Raw genomic sequence first — 24,595 nt, 5'->3', positions numbered from 1 at the left:
CCAGTTAGACATACTGGCATTCCATGAAAAAAAAAATGCAGTAATTGGAGGAAGAAAAGGAGGGAAAAAATGTGTTTTCTCTCGAGGATGTGTCGTGGCATTGCTCAGTGCATGAAGTGCTGGGTTTAACCCTGCTCTGTGGGTCTCAAGCAGGATCCCGGCGGTCACATCCCTTCTTGTGTATGGCACAGCTTGGATCCCTCACTCAGCCCACTCTTATTTTGCAGGGAGTGTTCCCGTAGCCCCTAAGTGGGAAGATGACTGGAGGTAAGAAGATAACTATATGGAATTTATAGCGGAAAATGTGGTTGCTGCTCCTTGGATGGAATGTGGTGAGCATCCCCGACCTCCCACACACTATCTAAGGAGGACTAAGCAGAGGGTGGAGGGTGCTGGAGACACGGCAGCCAGGATCGGGCAAAACCCTAGCAGAGGAGGGAACTCGGTGGTACTTTCTAGCTGATAATCCACACAGAAGCTGAGAACCAAGGCAGAAAAAGGAAGATGTGCCATTGTTGAATCAGCATCTGTGGTAAAATCTCTCTCCTTGTACTGAAATGAATCTCCGTCGCTGGTACTATTGTGATACCCACCCAGAGGTGTGAGCACCCGTCAGAGAGATGTATGACTTAAGTCACTCGTGCTCCACCTGAATGTGAAGAAATAGTGTAAATGTTATATAAGGTAGGAATATAAAGAGAAGAATATGGACGTATGTAAGTTAAGAAATGGAGAGAAGTTAGGGAAGACTCCATTGTGACTTCTGGGATGAGTCGGTGGGTGAACCTGCTTTCGCCCCCTCAGGGATGCCTATAAGGTAAGAACCTATATGATTTTCTCAACCTAACTTTTGTGAGCGGTTAGAGCTTGTTAGTATGTTGCTCTGAATTCGTGTACTGCTTTGAACACGCTTCTGCGGTCAGATATTATCAACGTCAATCCTTGACCCTTAACCCGCCACAATTTTATTGTTACTCCGTAACCTGTTAACGGGAGTCCTCCCGGAGCGCTGACAGCCTGATCAATTATTAACGCTTTGAGGAAATCTCTCCTTTTTGGCGTCACACGCGAATTTCAGTCGGCTCCGAGGGTGTGCGAGCGCTGCCCGCACTAAAGATGGCGGCGGCGCTGACCCGGAAGGGGCGGCGGGGCCGGGCCGGGTGAGGGAGCGGGAGGGCGGGATCGCCCATCCCGGCGCGGCCGTGCGGGAGCCCGGCCAGCCCAGCGCGGCCAGCCCGGCCCAGCCGAGCGGGGCGTGGGGGTGCCGGCGGCCGCCGCCATCGCAGCCCGCATGGGGCGGGCTCGCTCCGTGCGCCGGGGCCGGGGGCGCCGCTGAGGGGCGGCAGCCGCGTTGCCATGCAGGGCGCGGACCCGGCAGCGGCCATGAAGGGGCCGGAGGGCGAGGGCAAGACGGAGCCGCTGCCGGCGGCGGCGGGGCAGAGCAGCGGCAGCGGCGGCGGCGGCAGGAGCGGCGGCGGCCGCGGCGGCAACAAGGGCTGGCAGTACAGGTGGGCGTGAGGCGCGGTGAGGGGCGGCGGGCCCGGAGCTGCCCAGCGCGGGTGGGCGGCGTGGCTGCCCCGGCTGCGACAGCAATGGAACCCCCCCGGCACCGCCGGGGCGCGGCACGGGGGACGCGGTTCCCTCGGTCCCTGTGCCCACCATCGCTGGGGTGCCCACGGGCGGGCGGCTCCCGCTCTCCGTCAGCACGGAGCTGCCGGGAGATGATGTGCCTTTGCTCCTGCCTTTCAGAGCCTCTTTTCTCCTCGCAGAACGTGGAGACCTGTTTAAAGTTGCTGGAGGCGCTTCACCCCTTCCCAGCTTTTCCAAAAAACGCCAAACTTTGTGGCGAGTTTTGGGTGTTTTTAAAGAACTTAATGGCAATCATTAATTTTTTTTTATTAATGCTTTCTGTTAGTTGCTGGTAGCAAAACTGAGTGTGCACGGAGTTTCATTCTTATCTAACTTGTTTTAAGAACAGCGTTGCTTAGCATAAATCAGAGTGATTACTCAGGTTCAGCAAGTCAGCAGAAGGGAGCAGGGAAAGCCGGAGAAGCTGAGCTCACGGCATTAGTTTGAATTATTTGCCTGTGTGTTCGGGAGACTTGAGGGCTTCCATATGCTTTTTTCCTGCTGTGCTTTCTGTTTGAACACATTTCCCCCTCACACGCTGGTAGCGGGCTCCACAGCATCACCGCGAGGTTCCCGGCTCTCTCCGCCTTGGCTGGAGTTCTGCCATGTTGCTGTTGAAAATGCTGCTGTTGTGTGAAGTTTGCACACTTCTCCTTCAAATGGAGACTCTCCAGAGCCGTCATCTGCCAGCCCAGATGGACTGGCTCGCTGTTTGCTGCGTGTGGGGACCGCAGAGCCGGAGCGTGCTGCAGCCGGACCGAGGGACCGGGATGACCCCGGGACACGGGCACCCAGGGCCGGGATGGGCAGGCACCGAGCGCCCGGAGCTTTGGGAACAGCGCGGTCATTGCTGAGAATCTGGGTCATGAGTATTTCACTCTTCTGGTGACTAGTGCCGGAAAGAGAAGTGGTGATTTCAGGGTGAATATTTCAGGCTGTTAAGTCGGGAAAGCTAATTATCAGATGTAGCTATTGGCTGTTTTAACCACGTTTTTTCCAGTTGCTTTTTAAAGTCTGGGTTCAAGTAGAACTGAATTTTCTAATGAAAATTGCTGTTACTATAACCAAGCACACACTATGAGACACAGGAGTTAGTTTATGCAATCACAATGGAAATATTTTATATTTTTATGTGGAATTGGAGGCAGTGGAAGGGAGGAGATGCCTGATTTGCCTGGATGTCTTTTTAGCTATACTTTTTAGCTATACTAGTGTTTGTGATGGTGGTCACTGGTCAGTGCTGTCCAGTGAAATTCCACTTTATAAAATTATCCATTCAATTGCTTTGTTTCTTCCTTCAGTGCTACAGCTTGTATGGCAAAAATTGAACTGACCCCAAGTATTAGCCATTTTCACAGCTTGACAGCTCTAAGTGGGAGCTGTCCTTCTTTTCCTTGTAGCTATCAATATCTGGTTTAATTTGCTGTAAAACTTTAGTGCAGTTTATTTTTTTCATTCTAAATAATTTGGAGAAATTTAGTGTACTAATTCTATTACTGTGGACACTTGAGATACCTGACTGTTAATCTCTGCTGTGTTTGGGATCAATTATTTACTCCTACATTTGTCTCTCTATCTAATTACCCTCAAAATATCACCTTTCCCCCCTGTCTCCTAGAAAGCCCTCCTTAACCAGATGCTGTAGCTTAGTTTTCACTTTATGAATTACTTTTGTGCTAAAATGTATTTGATAAAAGACAAACCCCCCAGTGATAAATCAGTGTCTAACATATAGCAGATTTTCTGGGAACTTTTGGTGGAAGTTTGGTATTTTGACTTTCCTAGCACAGAGTTTGTGCCATGTGTGGTCTCATAGATTGGCGGGAGTAGGACCATGGGGTACTTGCTCTCCACAGCCCACATCTGGTGCAGAAGTTTAGCTCACTGTTTGGTGAAGCAGCTGACCAAAACAGCTGTACCAGAGTTGTCAGACAGTGGGACAACAGGTACTTGGTACTTTGGTGCTCCAAGTGGGAAATTGAGACTATGGATAAAAAATAAACCTCCAAGACTGCTGGAACCTGAAATAATGAAAACTGAATTTCTCAGAGGGGTGCATGGTCACGTATACTTGGCATAAATTGAGCATCTAGAAAATAAAAAGCAAATTAAGCAGGAAGTCTGACTTTATATTTTTGTAAGGGAATAATAGGGAGATTTTTAAATAGCTGTGGTAGAGTTAGATCAGATATTTATCATAGTGGAGAAGTGACAACGAGAGGCTGCCAGACACTTCAGATGATGTGGAGATGGAGCTGAATCTCCTGTCAGACTTCATGCTTGTAGCCTGTGCATTGGTGAGTTTGGGCAGCCAGCATAGCAGTGGCTCTTCTGAAATTTTTAAGGGATTGGTTTCTGCTGAGGATAGGAAGATGATTTTTTTATTTTTAATTTACTTAGTAGAAGTTAAGAGTTCTTGAGAAACTGCTCTTTCAGCCATCTGACAGGAAGTGATCTTGTTTTCTTGTGAATATATGATTAGGTCAGAGTGTGTCTGAGAACAACCAACCATTGGCTTCATTTTCCTGACTGGGGCAGGAACAGCCTGAGTGTAAACTTGCATTTCAGTAGATAAAGAGAGCCTCAGAGGCTCTGCTACACACTAAATTCTTTAACACTGTCTTCATTTAGAGAAACAATTACCAGGAGGTAAGACTTCTGAATATCTTCAGATTATTTTAAGATTACTTGATAAAGTAGTTTAGGATGATAGTATTTTCTGTATTTTCAGCAGTAACCAAGCTGTGAAGTAAGTACAGCCTCACCCACAGAATTCCTTGCACTCAGCAGTTCTGCCTTACCTTATGACCATGTTCATTTGGTTTTGCCTTGCTCTGGGTTCAATGAACAAGAGTGCTTTCAAAGCAGTGAGGGAAAGGAGGCAGGTTGGGCTGGTACTTCTGCAACATGTGATTTGTAGTCATTCAAATAACATAAAAATTTCACAAGCAGAATGCAGAATCTTCTGTGAGCTGGATGAATGGAGAGCTGATCAGAACATGTGCCAGACAAGTGTAACCTGTCCTGTCAGCCTGGCTTGAGGGGCTTTCAGATAATTTTGAGAGAAGTGAGTGGCAATCACATGCTCTTATTTATCTACAAAATGAAATGTTCAAAGCACTGTAGTTGACTAGAGAAACAAGATTGTCTTTCCCAGTTGGAGACATGATAATGTGCTGTCCTCTTATGCTTTTCTTAGTGGTTCTGCTCTCAAATATGTAGATCAATTCTTCTATTAAAAGTATTCCCAGCATTTCTTCCCCTGCCATTAGAAATACAGGTAAAATTTTATGAATTTCCCAAATGAGTACTGATTTTGAAGCTTACAAGTTATATTTCAAAACCTATTTGCTTTTTTCACTTCTGCTTGTATTTTCTAGATAGCTGTCTCTGTTCCTTATTTTTCAAATGGTTTTAGCATCTGTTTGCTATGGATTTAGCCATGTATAGTTATAAAATGCTGCAGATTGTGTCTTTTGCTCTTTGTTTAAGGAAGCGAGTTGCCTTTTTTTAGTTGTTCCTGAGAGTTTGCCTGAGTGCTGCAGGGTTATTTACAATTGTCAGTTAGCTTAGAAAACCATTTGGATGAAAGTAGCTTCAAGGAGTAAATTTCCTAGACTAATAGTATTTTTTTTACTTTTTTTTTTTTTTTCTTGCTAGGTGTGATAATGGCTGGTAAGAGGATTCGTCATGCTGGGTGGCTTCTGCTTGTCATTAATTAATTTATTAAGTTAGACAGATTCTCTTGCAGAATTACTCTGTGTGGCTGGAGTAGGAGGCTGAGAAAAGGAGCAGAGAGACTTTTGCCAAAGGGTAACACTAAATGTTTTTTGGATGCAAATGGATAACAAATTTTTAACAAGTGAAATGGTTGCCTGTCTTTTTTTGTGGGTTTTAGAGCTTTTTCAGTTGACACAATGCAAATCTCTTCATAAATCCTAAAAAAGGGGAGTAAACAGTTACTGACCTTAATTCAGTCTTCTGCTTGAGCTGGCCAGCATGTGACAATGTAGCAGAAGAACTGGTAACTGAAACAAGTGAATATATTTTAATTCTGCATTTTGAGAGGATCATGAACACTTTTTAATAAAATCATCCAGTAGGAAATGTGTTTTAAAGGCAATGCTCATTTTTCTAAGTTTGATCCCAGTTGCTGTTGAGGATGACTAACAAGGCTTTGCACTTCAAACACGTAGAAGCAAAGCATGTGAAACTGAGCTAGGCTGGGGAAGCATTGATTCTCATTTGTGCTATCTTGCAAAAATGATCTAATTAGTAATAATAAAGGGAAAAGTGTCTTGAAACTGATACAGTACTGATCCTTGTGTTGGGGGTGTCCCAATGTCTGTCTTCGTTGCAGGGAGATGTACTGAGTGTTCCTAGTTTCTCTGTGTTTCTTGTTCAAGAAGTTTTGATCTTGGGAGGATAAATTTCATCTGCTTGGTCTTTAAAGCTGGAACCAGCTTGGCAGAAGCAGATACAGGAGGTGATGGCAGCTCAGTGTTCAACAACATTTGCAAACCTCTCCCTTGCTGGTTCTCTGTTCTTGTCTGGGAATCAAGTCCTTGCTTAGGCTGCAGGAGGGTGCTGTGTGCTGACCTAATCACACACACCATTGAGAGCAGGCCAGAATTTAGGCTATGCTCCCTGTTGCTTGCTAAGTAGAAGAAATGTCCCAAATCTTCATGAAAATGTTGGTGTCATCCCAGGACAGTTCTCTCTAACACTGGTACCCCAAGTGCTTCCTTTTTATTACCCATCTCCCTTGTTCTGGTTTTATTTTTCCACTGCTTGAAACAAAATTCTTTGAGATTATAGGTGGAGTTTGTGTATATTTGCTGGAATCAATTACTGTAACTCCCTTCTTTGTGGTGCACAGCTGCAGAGGGACAGAGGCTGTAATTTTGTGGTGTCACTCTCAGATGGGAGGCCTGGCAAGGCCTGCTCCTGTTTTGATTTTCCCCTGCTCTTGCAGCTCACTTCCTCAGGATCCCACTGTTGTAAGAACCTGCTGGCATTGTCACATTGGGGTGCCACCTCCCAAGGGAGGTGATGTTTGTAGTGGCATCTTTTGGCTTGGCTGGTGGCTCTGGTGCCTGTGTCAAAGTGAGTCCTGACCTTCCTTGTTTCTGGTGATGTGTGGAGATACCTCAGTGCTGCAGGAGCTTCAGAAAGCCCATGCTGTTCACTTTGTTGCTGGTCCTTTGAGGTGTGGTTTGGAGTGCTGAAGAGATGATTTTCTCAAGTGGTTGCTGTGAAATTCAGACTTTATTTCTGCAATTTCGTATGTTCCTTTTATTACTAAAACTCAGATTAGGAGTGCTGTCACATTTGTTTGATATGCTGGAGGGAGCTGGCTGAAAAACCTGGTGCCTGAATTTCTTTATCCTCATTTGACTCTTTGCTTAAAGAGTATATCGTGCTCCTAACACTAATTTAGAAATTCTGCACTTCACATAATTTGCTCATTAGAATAGACAAGAAGCTCATATTTAAAATGATCAGCCAGTTACATCCATCTCAGGATGCATTCTGTGTTATTAAAATATTAAGGTCATCTTTTACCAAACTGATTTTACAGTTGCTAAAGCCCCAGGCACTTCTCCAAAGGCAGGTGAGCCCTTCATGTTCACACATGTATTTAAACTTGGATAATTGGTGTTGGAGCAGATGTGTCATAAATTCAGAGAAGCAAATCTTGGTGTGAGGGGTAGTCAGTGGATACAGTTGGGGAAACAAGTTTGGGTAATTTAGGCAGCTTCATGTTGACTGATGTTCTGGTAGGGGATGTGAGCCCAACTCCTGACAGGTGACAAGGTCTGGGGTTCCTTCTCCAGCCCTGTGGCTCCTCAGTGTGTGACTATCAAGAGTCCCTTTCTTACTTCTCAGAGCCTCTCCATGTTGGGCAGACAGGGGTGTCACATGTGGGAGTTGGTTCTGGCATCCAGTGTGCTTATGTTCATAGTGGGATGTTCACTTGGAGTTCAAATTAAGCTAAAATGAAGAAGCACCAATTTTTGTGTAGTGTCTAAATACCAACTCATTTGTGCTGTCCATGGAATAGATTTCTGCAGGGATTAATGGCTGTTACAAATATCTATCTTTCACTAAGTGCAAAGAGTATTTTTCAACTTCGCCTTTTCTAATGTAATTATGTAGCAGCCAGGTAATTAAGCTCAGTACAACATTAACATCCTGCTGTGCCACACGCATTCTCTCCCCAGAGAGAAGAAGGAAAACAAACTGCATGTGCATGACCTGATCACATTGCTTAATGCAGAGGCAGAAAGCAGCAGCTGCTGCTGTTACCTTACCCTGGGAAGGTTCCTGAGCTGTACTCATCGTTCTGTGAAAATCAAGGCACAAGTGCAGTGAGCCCTGTTTGCTCACACACCTTGCCTTGACGTGCCCTCTGATCACCTGCCAGCCCTGGTGAATTCTTGTGGGGTCTGGCTGTCCCCTGGCAGTGCTGCCAGACAACTTTCTGCTTAGGGTGCTTTCAAAGCTTGTACCTTTTCACATTTTCTCTCCTGTGTGTGTTAATGCTGAAATGGGAGGGGAGGGCAGGCTGAAGCTGGGTAGGAGAAATGCTGCTCCTTTGTGTGTGTTAAGCTGCCAATCTTGTGTTTGACAGCCTACTCTGGAGCTTTTTTTTTTTTACCTACTCTGGTAAGCATTTTTCCCTTTTTGCTTTCAGTTGTGAATTCCAGAGTTTTCAAGGAGGCTGGAAATCTTTGAAGTCTTGGTTAATATTTAGATATTGTCAAATTAGTTTCCCAAAGAGCCTGTTTTGCCCTGAGAAAGTTGGTTACTTTCATTGCACATTGTTGTATCAGAAAGCAAGAGATCAGCTGGGCAGAACTGCAGCATGCTGCATAAAGGAGCTGGTTTCTGACCCTGGCTCTGACTTCCTTTGTGGTAATAGTCATATATTATTCAAACTGGTTTTCCCTGGTGATCACTAACTGTGTTCCCCTTTTTCTTGGAGGACTGTTTTTGGAACAGTTTGCTCTGATTTTGCAAAACTTTTGCAGGGTCACAGTTGCAGCTGAAATCAGCAGAACCCATGATTTGAATGTATGAATAAAATAAAAATTGGACTGCATCTATCTCAAAATTAGGCAGAAAATTCATTGTGCTTCAGTTCCCTATATCCAAATGGAATTATAATATTTTTGTCCTCTTACTGTTCAGTGCTCAAGTCCTTCATAAATGTCCATAGCAAGCACAAGAAAACCACGAGGGAACTCATTATTAGAGCTTGAGTGCCAAATGCATAGTACCTCCTACTCATTGCACCATGAAAAGGAGCACTTTGGAATAATTCCTTGTGTGGGAATCACCCTTCCCTTCAAGCACCAAACAATAAAGTAACCCTTGTTTCTTTATATATGGTGATAGTCATAGGTGGTTAATGTGTATGCTTTCTTATTTACAGTTTAAATCTTCCTGGTGTCTTACACCTCAGTTTTAATGTAAGAGTATTTTTGCTTAATTTCTCTGTGTTCGAGATTTATGGAATAATTTGGGTTGAGATGGGCCTCTGGGCAATCTCTCATTCTCCTGCTCAGAGCTTCAGAGTTAGAAGATGTCATTCAGTGTTGCTTTTAATTGTTTGCCAGCTAGACTTTAAACTACTGACCATTCCTTCTTGAGTCTGGTAGTCCACACAGGCTTTTGCTTGTATTGATGAATATTTAGATAACATCAATTGACAATAGGTTATTTAAGTGTGTTCTTATTTACTTGAAAGGTAATAACAATTATTATCCTCAGTATTTAACCTGAAATGTTGCAAATAATATTTCAAAAATAATTGCAAAGCAAGAGGCTCATCTGAGGTAGCTGATCCTATTTACCTTCCATTTCAAAGTTTTATTGCTGCAAAATCCAGAATGGCAGTCTGTAATTGTTAATATAATCTTTTAAAAATACATACTCACAAATACTCAATCTCAAGACTGCAAGGGCATATCTGCATATTTCTTTTAGGATAAGAACTGCTAGACTAGAAGAGAGCAGAATGCCTTGGGATGGAAGGTGTAGTAAGCTGAACCACGTTGGACTGTGCCAAAGAATAACTGAAAATACAGAGGTTTGCTCCACCAGTCCCTGTGTTTACCAGGATCCACTGCTTTCCCAGGTATCATGGGCAGCACATTGTCCAAAACTGCAAAGGTGCTCACCCATCACTGTTTGCCTTGTATATATTATATCAGCATTGTTCAATGGGCAGAGCAGTTTTAATTTGACTGATTGAGCTTTCTGAAGCGAGATTTGGTGAGAATTTTGGATTTGGTAACAGTAATGTATGAAACTGTGCATTATGGTGTGCTGATGTAAACTGGCAACATAAATGGTGGCAAAGCTGCAGGCAACTTCTCCAGAGGCATTAAGGGGAGAGCTCAGACCTTTTGAGGTCCTTGTTTTTTGTCTGCTCCAGCTCTAAAATTATGTTGGCTAAACCTACAGTTTGTTTTCCACTGATACTGTTGCAGCAAAATCTGCTGGGTTGGCTACTGACTCTTTGGTGCAGCTTCAGTTCTGTTCTGCTGATGCAAATCCGCAAATAAATTGTCCATAAGTGGAGTTCTTGCTGACTTGGGGTGTTCACCTGTGTGTGAGACAAACTGCTGAGCTGAATGTCACTGCAATGTTTTCTAGGCAGATGTATTATGAGAGATAGAGAGCTCTGTAAATTATAAAGTAGCTCAACAATCAGTTTTATAGTCGTTATGTGAGAACAGTTTTGCTACTTATTAATTAAATATTGTCTCTCTTCTTCTTCTTGCTGGACCACAAAAGTGTTACAGTAGTTTGATTTGTATGTATTAACCTATGCCATTAATGCTGAAAAGAGGAGAATGGAATACAAATTTAGTTAAGATGATTTTAAAAAACCCAAAAAACTGTTAGGTAGTATTGATAGAGCTTGAGGTGCCAGAACAAGTGTTGTGTTGAGGGCAAGGGTTGGGGCTGGGGAGGAGCCCCTCACCCCAGGGTAGGGAGGCTGGGCTGCATTATGGGAATCAAGGACAGCTGGTGGCTCATTTTGGCTCTGCCACACCTTTTCTTTGTGGAAACCCCGTGCTGCTCTTCCAATGCTTGTCTGTGCTCCCAAGGATTTACAGGAGGGCATGTGGAGAGAAGTTTTTATATCTAATGAGGAGGTGTGCATTTCTGCATACTTGGAGCCAAGTGGTGTTCTGAAGTATCCTCAGGGTCTGCTGTTGATGTTCTTGTCACGGTGTTGGACCTCTTTTCCTTGCACTTGTTTTTGGTTTCTAAATTTCTAATTGAGTAGTCAAACACATGAGCTGAAGAGCAGGAGCTTTGCTGCCACTTCACAGCTGACCATAGAGCACTGCTGGTGAGTTGCCCAGCAAGGATAGTTGGTTTTCCTTTCTTCCAAAGGCTGTTTGGAAAAGCAGAGGTAATTGATTGATGCTTCTGCCTTACCTTGGGTTTGCTGGGGAACGTGCTCCTGCAACACAGAGCTGTGGAGTTGGAGTGTGCTGAACTTGGTGCTGGTTTCTTGCAGTTGCAGAAGATATGCCTGAAGTGTTCAATGCTGACATAGCTGTTGGGATTTTTTTCCACTTTCTCTTCTCCACTGCCTACCCCTCTGTGTAAGGAAAAGGAAATCAGTGCAATGTAGATAAGCACTTTGCAGTGCCCAGTGAGGAAAAAGCAAGGCATTGCCAACAGTGAACCTGTGAGCAAACAGAGATGAGCAAGTTCAGTGAAAATGGTCACTTTTCCCAAACTATAATTGAAATCACTCATTGGTTTGCACTGTTACAAGCCTTGTTTCTTTTTTTTTAATGCTTTGCCAGCTTTTAATATGAAGACACTCTTTCACCAGGGGTTTGCAACTTGCTGTGAGCTCAGTAGAAAGGAACATCTTCCCTTGGCCGGGATCCAAAGGCACTGTCATAACAGTGGTCGTGGCAGCTCTGGAGGCTGGATCAAAATCTTCTGGAGGCTGGATCCCCCTTCAGGAGCCCTCCCTGACATCTTGATGGGCTCCAGAGTCCTGGCCACTCTTCCTGCTGGCAGCAAATCCACACATACTCAGCTGCTGCTTGAAGTCAGGCCTTACGCACGTCAGTGGGGAAGCCTTTGGCCGCTGTGTTTGCTCTTCAGACAGCTGTTGGGTCTGCTGCTCCAAGCATCCCACGTGGTGCTGTCTGGGTCCCAGCAAAATCAAAATCATCTGAAGGGCAGTCTTGGAACTGTTCTGTAACTGCTTTCCTGTTGGGTGTGATTTTTGTGCCACTGCGAGGTTTTTTTTTTTCTGTGGGGCTTTCATGGAAACCTTCCTGTAAGTGGTATAGAAAAAGGTTGACAAAGCCTTTTGCATTTTTTTTAATTGCTGCTGCTTCTCAGAGAAAATGTTGGCCCAGGTGTGAGCCTGGGTGTCTTGGCAGAAGCTCCTGAAAGACGTCATTGTGGGACTGCTGTTCCTCTGTATCTGCGTCCAAAGCTCGGGTGCTGCACATAAACAGGATGCAGGGGAATTTGGCCTGATTGTCACTGTCTTCTCTCTTCCCTGGGACAGGAGACCACCCTGCAAGGCACTGACAGCTGCTGCAACTTAGGAAAGGACAAGTAAAACCAGAGAAGGATAAATAAGCTAACAGTGATCCTTTGTGAATCTTTTATTCCTATTCTTTTTTTTTTAGTAGCATGTAGATATGTAGAAATCTGGCTTGTGGTAAACATCTTTGATGTAAGGGAGGGATAATTTTGTGGGAAGAATATGAACTGATGTGTAATTGTTCACAGATGTCTGTCATTTGCTTAAATGGACAGTCTCAGTCCATCTCACAGTGTTTATAAACTAAAATATTGTGATAAATGGACAGTCAAGTTCAATGGTGTTCAGCCTTTGGGAAGAAGCCCCCAGATTTTGGGAGGTGGTAGATGTTGCTGGGCTAGAGTTCAGATGTTGTTCTGAACTGAAAAGTATGTTGTTCTGTTCTGAAAAGTATGTGTTCTGTACCTCTTTTCTGGATTGTAATTTGTATAATACCCTCATGTAAAGTAGTCCAGCAAAATTTTTTTTTCATGTCCTTAAGACTGTGATCCGTCTGTTGCAACATTTCCTTTCTTTGACAGGACATGTGAATTTCAACAGAACTAGGCCCTTTAGGGATTGTTGACTCATGGTGCTGAGCTGTTGCTATTCCTCTGACAATCTGAGACTGTGGTGAGCATTTTAAATAGCACCAGCAGCATCTTGGCTATGGAATGACACACGTAGCCATAGGTACAGGTACGTGCATGCAGGCAGCAGTGGGACTGCAGAGGGATTCTGAAAATCAGCAAAGATCCCAAGAGAGCCAGCCCTCACTGTCAGTCATAAGTTGCTCAGTGTTTTATGTCAAGTTCACTTTTGAAATCTGTTTTCTAGAAGTCAAAAACCCAAATGTTGGGAATTTTGAAGTAGGCTGGTGACTTTGAGCCAGGTTTGCCAGCACTGTTACCATGAAACAACAGTAGGGGCTTACTCGTATTTTATGAACTGTGGTTATCTGTGAGCAGAGCCTGTGCTTGAACCTCAACCTCTTGTTCTCAAGTCTACCATTTTACAAGGATTCTGCAGTGCTCTGCAGAACTTGGCTGTGAGTTCCATACTAGTGAAATGTTACTGGGTTTTCTTTGGGTTGGGTGTGCTTTTGTATTTTTTTTTTAATGTTAACTGCCTTACATCACTACTTTAGGAACAACAAATATCTTGGTTTAACTCTTGCTGTAGAGGCACTAACCTTAAAATTCTTGAAGAAATGTTTTAGTTACAATCCCTGGCCTTGTTCATAAATAACACTGAGAATATTTTTCTGTATTCATACATGCAGAAGATTAGGAGGTTAACTGTAGTTCTGTCATCTATTTATGTATAGTTATAGAATTTACTTTTTTGTTAATTGCAGTTTGCAGAGTGGATTTAGATTTCTTCAGTGTATATAATTTTCACTTATTTAAAAATAAGCCTTCGTTCAAATGGTGAAATATTAGTTCCCAGTCACTTTCTCAGACTTCCATGGGGCAGTGTTTTCAAAGCCTTGCAGCTGAGCCCTCTGGGACTGATGAGGTTAGAGATATAAATTATTGAAGAGGAGGCATTTGGAGATGTTTGGGTCCAGTCAAAGTGAAAATCCAAGTGGAAAGGAAGATGCAGATGATGGGAAAATGTGATGGTAATTTGATGTGGAACTACACCACCAGAAGAGCTGCACTCCCTTCTGCAGTGTGTTTTTCTGCATGACAAAGTCAGCTATTTTATCTGTCACACCCAAAAAACCAACCCAGAGGTCAAATTATTTTAATCAAAGGCTATTTAATTTACTCTTGTCAGATGAATGGACTTCCATAGGTCATACACATAGTCCTACTGCATTCACTGCAGTCTGAACTTACCTTTCTGATGTTTCTTGGCTTCTTTAGAGGTACCTGTGATTTATGCACATTACTAATGGGGTGCAGTGGCTGTACCCTGAATGTGCAGGTCTGTGTGCAGTGTGTCACTGCAAAGCAAGGGTGTAGCTTGCATTCACTGGAGCTGAAGAACAATTAGCTGTGACTAGGGACAATTTTCAGATGAGTAAAACCCAAGCTCATGCATTTTTATGACTATGCAATCTCATAATTTTCAGCTAAATGAAGACAGTGAGCAAGTCTAAACTGTACTTCCCTTGTATGCCAATAATAACAAATGGGAGGCGTCTGCAGAGGATGAGTTTGATTATGTCTCCTTTAGCTTCTCTGTACATTTAAAATATACAACACCCTCTGCTCTCCTTGGTTTTATTTTTATCTGTAGTGCCACTTAATGAGCTATTAGAAATTAAATTCCTAGATAGTCCTGCTGGCTGCTCTCCATTGCAGGATATGACTGCAATACTGATTGCTGCTGTAATAGCTAGGACACATATTTTTTGCTTTTAAAAGTAACATTTAAAACCAGCAGCTTGGTTTTTTTCTTCAAAAAATGTACATTCTTGTATCTCTTGGCTTGTGTTATGTCACTGAATGGCAGTGATTTACTCTGTGGCTGTTTTCATTAGTGTCACCCTAAATGGCTTCCTTCAAGATGAAACAGTGTAACATGTTGTATTTATCAAACTGTCAGATTTCTAATTAATCTGCTGTCTATAAATGAGGTATAGACAGCAGCTTCAGCTGTTACTTAGAATTTACCCCAGTACTTAGTCCAGTTATCTTTGCAACCAAAACCCACTGAGGGAGATGATCCCTTGGCTCTCACAGTCCTGTTTTCCCCACTTTTCCCCTTTTGCTGACATGGGGCTACTTTATCCATTTAACAACTAAGAGAGACTGCTGCTGCTCCAATGGACTCTGAATAATTTCATTTAATCTTCAACCTTCTGCAGCCTACAGAAAATTTAAATAAGATTAGAAACAAATTTATTTTGGAGAAGCAAATAGTGTCTGATATTTGGGTCATTGTTTCAATCCTTCTTTGTACTAATAGGAGCTTTTTTCTCAGGCTGGATCTGAGTTGTCTATCAAGAGTGTGTTCTTCACTGTGGGGTTATGTCCTACTATGGGGTGAAGGCATTGAAGTGGCATTTCTAGATTTTTGGGAACATACAGCATAAAGTGGGTCTTAAAACTGTGGTCTTAAATTGAGTAATTGGTAGCCATGGTACTTGTAAGCCTTATTTAGGGCAATTGATTTTCAGAAATGGAACTGTATTTTGCCTATAGTGATATTATATCTCCATGCCAAGTGCCTTTGGTGGACTCTCATTTTTGGTGGGTGTTGCTGTCCGGTTTATCTCGGCTGTTTGAGGGGCCTGGGAAGGCCCGGGGCGGCCTTGGGGCAGCCCGCGTATCGAAGGACGAGAAGAGGCTTCAGTTCTTCTTTCGGTTTTTATGTTTATTAATTGTTTATCTAAAAGATGTTCTTTCAGCCGAACAAAGATCTGCTCAGCAGTCAGCCATGGGCACACTGTCTCGTCCCCTGGACCGCCACGTATCTTTATACCCCTTGTTACGTATACAATATTTATAATTTTTCCCCAATACCATCTATTCTTATAACTCGGTGTACTCTCAGTAATAACCAATCCAAAGGTGCCACCGTGGCCAAAGAAGATGGAGGAGAAGAGGAAGAAGAAGAAGGACAGGGCACGCCCCAATTCCTCCATCTTACTCCTCTAAACCCCCCTGTACATAAATCCTAAACCCTGTTTCTCACCCTCTAATTAACTAATCCCTTCACCATTCACCCGGTGAAGCCCTCATCCTTGTCGTCTCCTGTGTAGGGTTAAAGTCCAGCTACCAGACACTTCTGGCAACATTCCAGGACTCCCGAGACCCCCCAAGGGTGGTCTCGGAGGCTCAGCATCTCAGGACTGGGATCTTGAGATCCGACATGTTGCAAGTCGAATGCTCGAAGGAGAAACTGCTGGATTTTGCTGTCAGGCCCAAGGAGATGTTTTGGCTGCTGGTTTAGGTCTCAGAGTGTGTTGATGTGAGCTGCACGTGCATGTTGTGTTCTGTAGGACATCTGCTCAGGAGCATGGCTGTGCAGGGGCAGGGTGCTGGACACAAGGGATTGATAACAGCACACTGGTGTAGGAGTAGCTGCAGACTGTTCAGCTTGGTGGCTGCACTCCAGGGCTCTGTTAATAAACTACTGAAAGCTAATTTTGTCTAGGAGTCCAAAAGTATAAAATCTGTTGTGAAGAGAGAGCAGGAGCCAGAAGCAGCATGGATACAAAGTCTTTAATTACCTGAAACTTGTAAGAATGTGTCTAGAAGTGCCTGTTGAATTGGTGCAGCTAATTATGGTTTGAAATTATTTGGAATTCAGTAAGACTTGTTAAATTGTTGTAAGAAACTATTTTAGGAACAAGGCTGGGAAATCTTTAAAGTGTAGCTATTAAATTGATAGTGCCATTCTAAAAATGAACATTAAAATTCATCTCCTGAGAATAAAGATGGTCAGAGGATCTCAAATACATTTGGCATTGTCTGATTGCTTTCCTGTCTCTTTTTATAGTGATCACATGGAAAATATTTGTGGCTACTTAATGAAATACACCAACCTTGTCACTGGCTGGCAATATAGGTAAGTCTTTTATGGGACTTTTTAGTAATGGTGGTGTCTGCAGCATCCAAATGAACAGGTTTCAGATTTTTTTAATAGTACTTAGAATTCCCTTTTTCTAGTACGCAAACTTTATGCAAGAATCTTATGCTTTTCTCAATATAGATTAAGCTAATGTGTAGATGAATAATATTTGTATTAAGGCATGAGTATAAAAAAGGCATAGGCAATATAAAGCAGTTAACTCATTTAGTGGCTTATGTTTGTATGTGTAAAAAGCATTAGGTTTTTTCTCCTTTTCCATTAAAAAATCTTGTCTTTATGTTTTCTGCTGAGTCTTCACCTTTGTGCCAAATAATGCTATTGCTTAAAAAAAATAAGACTTCATTACTGTAAATTCTAAGTCAAGCAGGCTTTTCTCTTTCCCGAGGATGTTGTCTCCCCTGGAATAACTTGATTTTCTGTGTCAGGTGAAATTCTCTGGTCAGGTTTCATGCTGTTCCTAGAGTAGCACAGTGCAACCAAATTAATGTTGGAAAGACAAGTCCTTAGTGTACCACACTGTGCCACCTGTGCTGCTCCTGGCATGGAGTGACTCATGTCAATGTGCTCAGCATTAAACTCAAGTGAAAGTTGAAGCATAATGTCCAGTTCCAGTAAAAAAAAAAATCTGACATTGCTTCAGTTTCATAGTTTTACATCTCAGCTCCTTTGTATCTGGGGCTGTTTTACTTTTAATGTACATAGTTTAAGGATTTATTAAGCCCTAATGCTTCAGCATATAATTTTTGATTCCTATAATCTTATGATAATGATCTTCTGTGGGCATGTTGTTCTGTTGTGCAATCCCTGTGCCATAAGAGAAAAAATGCCAAGAAATTAATTTTTTGCCATCTTGGGGACATAATTCACAGGTTTAGGGTTTTTCTGATGCAAGTCTTTTAGTCCCAATCTCATCTGTGCAAACTTGTGATGAGAGTATTGACTTTTCCCAGTACCACCACCTGCACAAAAAAAAAAAAAAAAGGAAAAGGAACTGTTTTTATTTAGTGTATTTGCTTTGCTGTCCTTGCAGGTATTTTGTGTTAAACAATGATGCTGGCCTGCTGGAGTACTTTGTGAATGAGCAGTCTAGGCACCTGAAGCCCAGAGGCACCCTGCAGCTGGCTGGGGCTGTCATCTCCCCCAGTGATGAGGACTCTCACACCTTCACCGTCAATGCAGCCAGCGGGGAGCAGTACAAACTCAGAGGTAGGACCTGGATGCTTGGCCAGGGCATCCTTCCACTAGGGGACAGTCCTGGCTCTCACCTGGGGCTGCTTGGCTGCAGGGCCAAAGAGAGAGGGCCTGGTTGGCAAAGTGCTGCCATGAAAATCATGTGCAAGACTTCCATTCCACTGTTCAGCTAGAAATGGTCTGTATTTGTTAGCTAGAAATGGTCTGTATTTATGGATAACTCCATAATGTTTGGGTTTCATGACCTTCAGAAGATTTCATATATGTAGAACGGGGTTTAATCTTCCTATGTGCTGTCCTTAAGTTGTATTGATTCAAAGTTTTCTGAATCATTGTAGGCAGCATTACTGTGGTGATGCTCACAGAAAATCTAATTATTCAGCTTGTGAGCCACCTTATGGTGATTATAAAAGCCCATTCTCTGATTTTGTAGGCTGCAGAAATCTAGGCTAATAACTTTGAGTATTCCTTCCCTTGAGGACTTGCTGTTATTTTCTAATTTGGAGTACCTTACTCTTATTGCAGGAAAATGTTTCATGTTGTTAGATTACAATATTTGTGAGGGTAGTTGCGGTTTGTTGATGTTTTAAAATTAGTTTCATAACACTAAAAATAGCATAAAGAGAAAAGAAAGCATATACTATTTATGTTAAACTTAACATTATAGTTATTACAGGCAAATGAGTTTTAGATTAAAATTACTTTGCACTGTTAGTCTTGTGGTTTTTAAGAATGAAGCAGGTTTTTTTGCCCGTACTTTGAAATGTCTTCATGTAACAGAATCCTTTTGGTTTGCTGTTATTAGCTACAGATGCTAAAGAGCGGCAGCACTGGGTTAGCAGGCTACAGATATGCACCCAGCATCACACAGAGGCCATTGGAAAGGTATGACTGGGGCTCTCATGGGCAAAAATCTGCCTGGTGGTAGGAGTATTGCAAATCCAACTTCAGTGTTATTGAAGCCCTTCCTTTTTGGGAATGTTCCTTTTTTTTTGTTGTTTTTTTTTTTTTTTTTTGGTTTGTTTTGTTTTTAACCCCTTACTTTATTTTTTCTAAAAAACACTCAGCAGCCCACAGATAAATTTAGGGTGAATTCCCATGTTTGAGAAAGAAGTCCTGAACACTTTGTCTGAGTAACACCTGTTCTGATACCTGAATAAAATCTTGCTTTTAAGTTACAATCAGCTGATTTTGTTGGAAGAGATAAGTAGAACTAATAGCTCTGAATGAAATTTCGTTCTTCTAAATGTCCACTCTATCCCTGCAGGATCTATTAGGAGTCATTTTCTGGTGCTGTTGCAGATCAAGGACTCATTTTCAAGTCAGAGAAGTGATACTTACTGATCCATCTCGTTTCACAGATTGTTCTTAATTAGACTATAAAAGAGGGCAGCTAGAAGCAGACAGTGGAAAATATTTAGCAGTTGCTACTAATGCATTATTAGGGCTGTGACATCTTTCCTTACTGTATAAAAAAATTAAACATTTATTATTATAAATGTTCTGCTGTATCTTTCACGTTAGAACATTTGCTGATTATTAAGATTAATTGTAAATGTTTCTCAATATGCTTGTTTATTCACTAGAACAACCCTCCTCTGAAATCTCGCAGCTTCTCTCTTGCATCCCAAGGAAGTGCCAACTCTCCTGGTGTGCAGAGAAGACCCAGTCAAAATGCAGTTTCCTTCTTCAATGTTGGACATCACAGATTGCCAACAGGAAAAAGAGTTCCCATTATGCAGCCAGATCACCTTGTAGATGTTAGAGAGGTTTGTATGCTTTAAATTTCCTTACAGTTGTTTGAGAGTGCTGTGGTGTTATTTGCAAGGTTGTGGAGAAACCTCCTGTTCTTAGTTGGATATACTGTCAGTAGCATGTCCTAAGCTCTTATTGCACAACTGTGTGAGGGTAAATAACTTGTCCTGGCTAATTATAGAAGTACATGGTGCATATTTGGTGATTTCTGTACTCTGCAGTAGTATTCTGATGTTGAAGGTAGAACCATGTTCTCATCTTTGCAAGTCCTAGCACTACAAGTGACAAGGGAATATCCTTATGGGATATAACATCACGTACTATGATACAATTGTACACTTTTCTTCCCTTGTCATGCTATAGAAGAGCTGACTTAGCTGTGCTTGTATCTCTTATGACCAGGGAGAAGTTGGTCATGATTTATATTTCAAAATGCTAATACCATTTTCTGGTATGCTGATTCATTTAGACAAATTTTCTAGGGATGGGTGTGACTAAACAGAGAGCAATTCAGATGCCTGTTTTTTTTTTTTTTCACCATATGTTCAGGTGTAGTCTATTCTGGGAGAAAATTCTAGAAAGAATTACCTTTCAATCTTGACTGACAGAACAGACTGATACTGGTTGATTTTCATTTGTGAATATATTCAGGGTGGATCTTGCCTATCTAAAGATAATGCATTGCAAACCTGTGTTACTTAGTGGTGGTATTGATGTTACTAAGTATTTTAATGTTAACTGTAATTAATGTGGTGTGATAAATTTCTAGGCAAAAATAAATTTCTAATGGAGAGCTTTTTAATTTAGCAAATAAAGATACTGGAAGTGTGAATAGCTAGAAATTGAACTTAGAAAAATTGGAATAGAAGAGTGCTGTATAATATGAGCCTCATTAACCTTAAAATATGTGGCTGAGCACTGTGGTAAGTTCTCCAGTAACTGGGTGTTGCAGATACTTTCACTGGTATGGCATGCTCTCATTGTGCCTTGATTTATGTCAGCTATTGAGGTGTAATTATTCAAGAGTTTACACAAGATGATTGTCTCTTTAAACCCTGGGGTCTGTGAATCTCTCTCCACAGCAGACTGTTCTTGCAGATGCCTTGCAAAAGGGTAATTGCTACCATCCTGTTTTTATCCTCTTAGAGCACTAAAGTCTCCTATAGTGCTAATGCAGAGATGTGTGAAATGCTGCTAGGTACTCAGGAAAATCAAAATGTTTCAAAAATGGCTTTTGCACTTTTTGAATTTTCTAACACCATTAAGGCATACAAAATTTCAGGGAGGAAAGAGGAGTATGTGTGAGCACTGAAGCAGTGGCTTGTATCCTGTAACTGGAATAAAGTGGAATGACTTTTCTTGGCATTGCAAAGAGCACAGGAAGCTGTTCATGCTCTCTTGATTGCCACTGAATTTGGTACCACAGCATTGCTATTTATCAACTTAAAAACTTTAGACTTGTACAGATGAAGAATCCTCAGTAGTGCTGACTCTTCTGAGTGTTAGTTTGCTTTCTTTTTTTAAGCTAAAATGCTTCTTGGAGACAGTGCCTACTTTTTTGTGGATATTATTAAAATACTGAAGGGCAGGTGTGTGCCTGTTACCCCTGAGCATGGTACAGCTTGAACACTTAGAAATTAATTTTGAAAAGCTGTGGGAAGAGCAACTTCTTTCAAAGAATATACTACAATTTTACCTTCTTTCATTTTCCCATGAATTGCACTATATCTGAGTCTCCCTTGGCTGTCCCTTTCCCTTTACCTGCCCCTTGTTCTTGGCTGAATGTCATGATGCTGACGTGGTTACTGTGCAAAGCAGAAGGTTTAAGACCTTTTTGCTAACTTGCACTAAATGCAGGTGTCTGTGTGTTTGCAAATGAAAACAATGGCCTTGTATTTTTTCAAGATTTTGACTTTTTAGTCACTGTGCTTTTATTTTCCTGGCACTATTTTTTTTCCTAGTGCTGAGTGTAGAACTAAGAAAAAACTTAAGACTGTTCAAAGTGTGTCCTTTGAAAGGCAAGATGTGCCTTTTTAAACTTCATAGTTAAGCATAGCATGGCTTGTCCTGTTGTCTGGTCCTGGAAGGAAGTGCTTGGGGCCTGCCACATGGTGAATTACTAACAGTAAAGGTCACCAGAAGGATTGTGGTGATTTGTCAACTGATTTTCTGTGGGGTTTTTGTGGGAGTTTCTTTTTAAGCCAGCACACTTTTTCAAAGTTGGAAAAAAAGTGCACAGAAAGGCTTTTATCACACTTGTGACTGGAGAAAAATGAGACACGTTGTGATAGCAGCTGGTGTGTTTGCATAGGCAAAGCTGTCTATAACTAAATGTTTTAGTAGCTTTCTGCCCTGTTGCTCTTGGTATATGCTAAGGCTGACTCTGCACAGTTAACACCAGTTTTAAAGAACCACTACTTTGTAAATTCACACCTTTGAATGCTGTGGAGCCAAGCCCTTAAAAGTTCCAAAGATCATGTACTATGAACTTGGGTGAATACACATTCCTTAAGTATTGCATGAAATCTTAAAGCAGTTCCTGGAAGGGATTGCAGGTAGTAGTACTGAAAAAAAAAGTCAGATATTGCTGGGATTAGGAATTAAATAATTGGAGTGAAAAAACTACCTAGTGGCTTAGCAGTTAAATGCATCTTTCTTTAAAGGCTTTTTAAAGGAATTCTGCTGCTGCTCTGCTAAATCAATCTGTCCTTGCATTTACCTTCACTACCAGAACACACAATGATTGCAGGCAGTGCTTGTTGTTCCTCCCCAGAAAGGGGACTAGCATGTGTAAGATGCTGTTTTAATCCCTGTGATTCAAAATCAGGTAATATTTTGTTTCTGTGAGTATAGAGAGGGAAGTGCTGCTTGATGGCTGGTGTGCTTTGCCCCTGTCCCTCATGGGGGCAGATTCTGTGATTTAGGTGTGTGGAGTTCTGTGATTTAGGTGTGTAAAGGAGAAAAGGAGCCTGGGAGGAGAGCAAGGGGAACAATGACAACAGGACAGGACTGCTGCAATTTGAACACAGAATGAAGGTGAAAACCCTGCTGGCTTTTCTTCCCTCCTTACAAAGTAAATGCTGAGATGGTGATAATCAGTGTGGTGTCAATGCAGGCAATAAATGAAGATCCTTTTTGGTTTGAGCCAAAATGAGGAATACAGGTCTTCTCTGTGAAAATACTGCACCTCTGATTGCAGGGAGTGAAAAAAGTCTTTGATACCCACAGACAGCAGATCCTATTCCAGGCTGTGCAGAGCACAGAGTTTAATTACTTCTCACACAGAGTGCATGTGGGTGATGCCTTAGGATTTTAGCTTTCATATTTTTCATATATTTGTAATCCTGCAATTCCCCTCTCACCCCCATCCCTACCAACTAGGCATGAAAGTGTTTGATATTTACTGCAACAAGTGTCTTATTCAAATTCATCTTTGCCTTTCTTTTTAAAGTCACTTTGATATTCTTTTGCTTGTTAATAAAGTGCCATGTACTTTTGTGAGTAGATTCACCATGCATTTAATGACTCTGTAGTAGTAGTAGTTCTCAGAGTCAAGAGGAAAAAGTACAGTTAATTTTACATCTATCTGTCACCTTGTAGTTTTATTATTGACCCAAAAGCTGTGTGTGCACAGCTGAGCAGGTATCACACAACACTTTACCACCTGATAAGTGACTGTTTTGTTTGACAGATGATGTCTCAGGCTGAGGGCCAGCAGAGAGACTTGATCAGGAGCATAGAATGCCTTCCTGCCTCCGGTCACCTTACATCCTTGGATCAGGACCTATTGATGCTCAAAGCAACTTCCATGGCAACCATGAACTGCTTAAATGACTGTTTCCATATTCTCCAGTTACAGCATGCTTCTCAACAAAAGGGCTCCTTACCAGCAGGTGGGTATAGGTGCTCACAGAGAGCAGGACTCTGGTTCAATACAGCAAATACAAATCCCTTCCTTCCAGAAGTGTTCATTCCACTAACACATGGGCAAAGGAAACTGCTGACTCTTTGGTTTCTTGTGAATTTTTCCAGACCCCAGCTTGTGTTGGGTGGAACTCTGTGCATGTTGAATATATATTTTTTAATCATTTGTTCTGTCAGGAAGTCTGTGGCAGCAGCTGCATAGATGTAACATCTAATTGTTGTACAACATCTCACAATAGAATAAACTACATAAGGCACCCCAAAAGGGAGGCTGCCCTTGGGATATAATTGTAATAGTGGAGAGGGAATTTGATGACATTGCAGATTCTGCAATGTGTTCACTACATCTCTGCCAAATGTCATGCTTTTTTAATTCTTTTTTTGCACACTGAGTACCTGTTATTAGTATTTACATGTGTGTAGCTTCCATTTCCAGTTAAGCATTAAAATGCAAAACTCTAAATTTGCACTGATTGTTACTAATGCTGTTTAAATATCAGTATTCTTGTTTTGAGTTACTGCCTTAGTCTAAACCATGGTCTAAGGACAAGTGTTGTATTCTATTCTGAGGCCAGAATGGATATGTAAGTAAATGAAAATTGCTTAAAGTTTGGGAAAAATAGAAAATCTCTTCTAATAAACTGCTCAATAAACTACCTCAATAAACAAACAAAACCCCCTAAACCCTGCTGCTCATGAGTGTGGAATATGTGCATTCAGGCAGCAGACAAATATGTTGCCATGTCTGCACAATTGATCACTTCAGTGCAAGTAAGAGCTTAGTGGAATTGTTCTACCTGATTCATGTGCTGTGTATGGAATTGAATGTGGTTGTGGTTGTTTGTAAATTCTTCTACATCTTATTGTGCCTTTTTTCATGTGTTTGCTTTGTGGCTTTTTGTGAGGTTTGTAGGATTTTCAAATGCTTCTCTTGCACAACAGATCAGTAGATATAGTAAGTATTTAACA

General features: G+C 41.9%; 1 protein-coding gene across 2 annotated transcripts in view; it reads left to right on the top strand.

Annotated features, from left to right (window-relative positions):
- The first annotated feature begins 791 nt into the window (after positions 1–791).
- Positions 792–24,595, top strand: part of OSBPL11 (oxysterol binding protein like 11) — a 39,736-nt gene continuing 15,932 nt past the window's right edge. Inside the window, exons 1-6 of one of the 2 annotated variants that reach the window (XM_026798239.2) lie at positions 792–817; positions 16,664–16,732; positions 17,787–17,962; positions 18,753–18,832; positions 19,534–19,716; positions 23,394–23,595. In XM_026798239.2, the coding sequence (XP_026654040.2) occupies positions 807–817; positions 16,664–16,732; positions 17,787–17,962; positions 18,753–18,832; positions 19,534–19,716; positions 23,394–23,595 (721 nt within the window). In that variant the 5' untranslated portion in view covers positions 792–806. Of the gene's footprint in view, positions 818–1,123; positions 1,509–16,663; positions 16,733–17,786; positions 17,963–18,752; positions 18,833–19,533; positions 19,717–23,393; positions 23,596–24,595 lie in introns of those variants that run through there. The other variant, XM_005495524.4, reaches the window with a different exon arrangement.

Source organism: Zonotrichia albicollis, chromosome 10 (genome assembly GCF_047830755.1).
Source record: "Zonotrichia albicollis isolate bZonAlb1 chromosome 10, bZonAlb1.hap1, whole genome shotgun sequence".
In the NCBI taxonomy this organism is placed as follows: Eukaryota; Metazoa; Chordata; class Aves; order Passeriformes; family Passerellidae; genus Zonotrichia; species Zonotrichia albicollis.
Note: the sequence above shows the minus strand (reverse complement) of the source record. Positions and strands in the feature narration are given on the sequence as shown.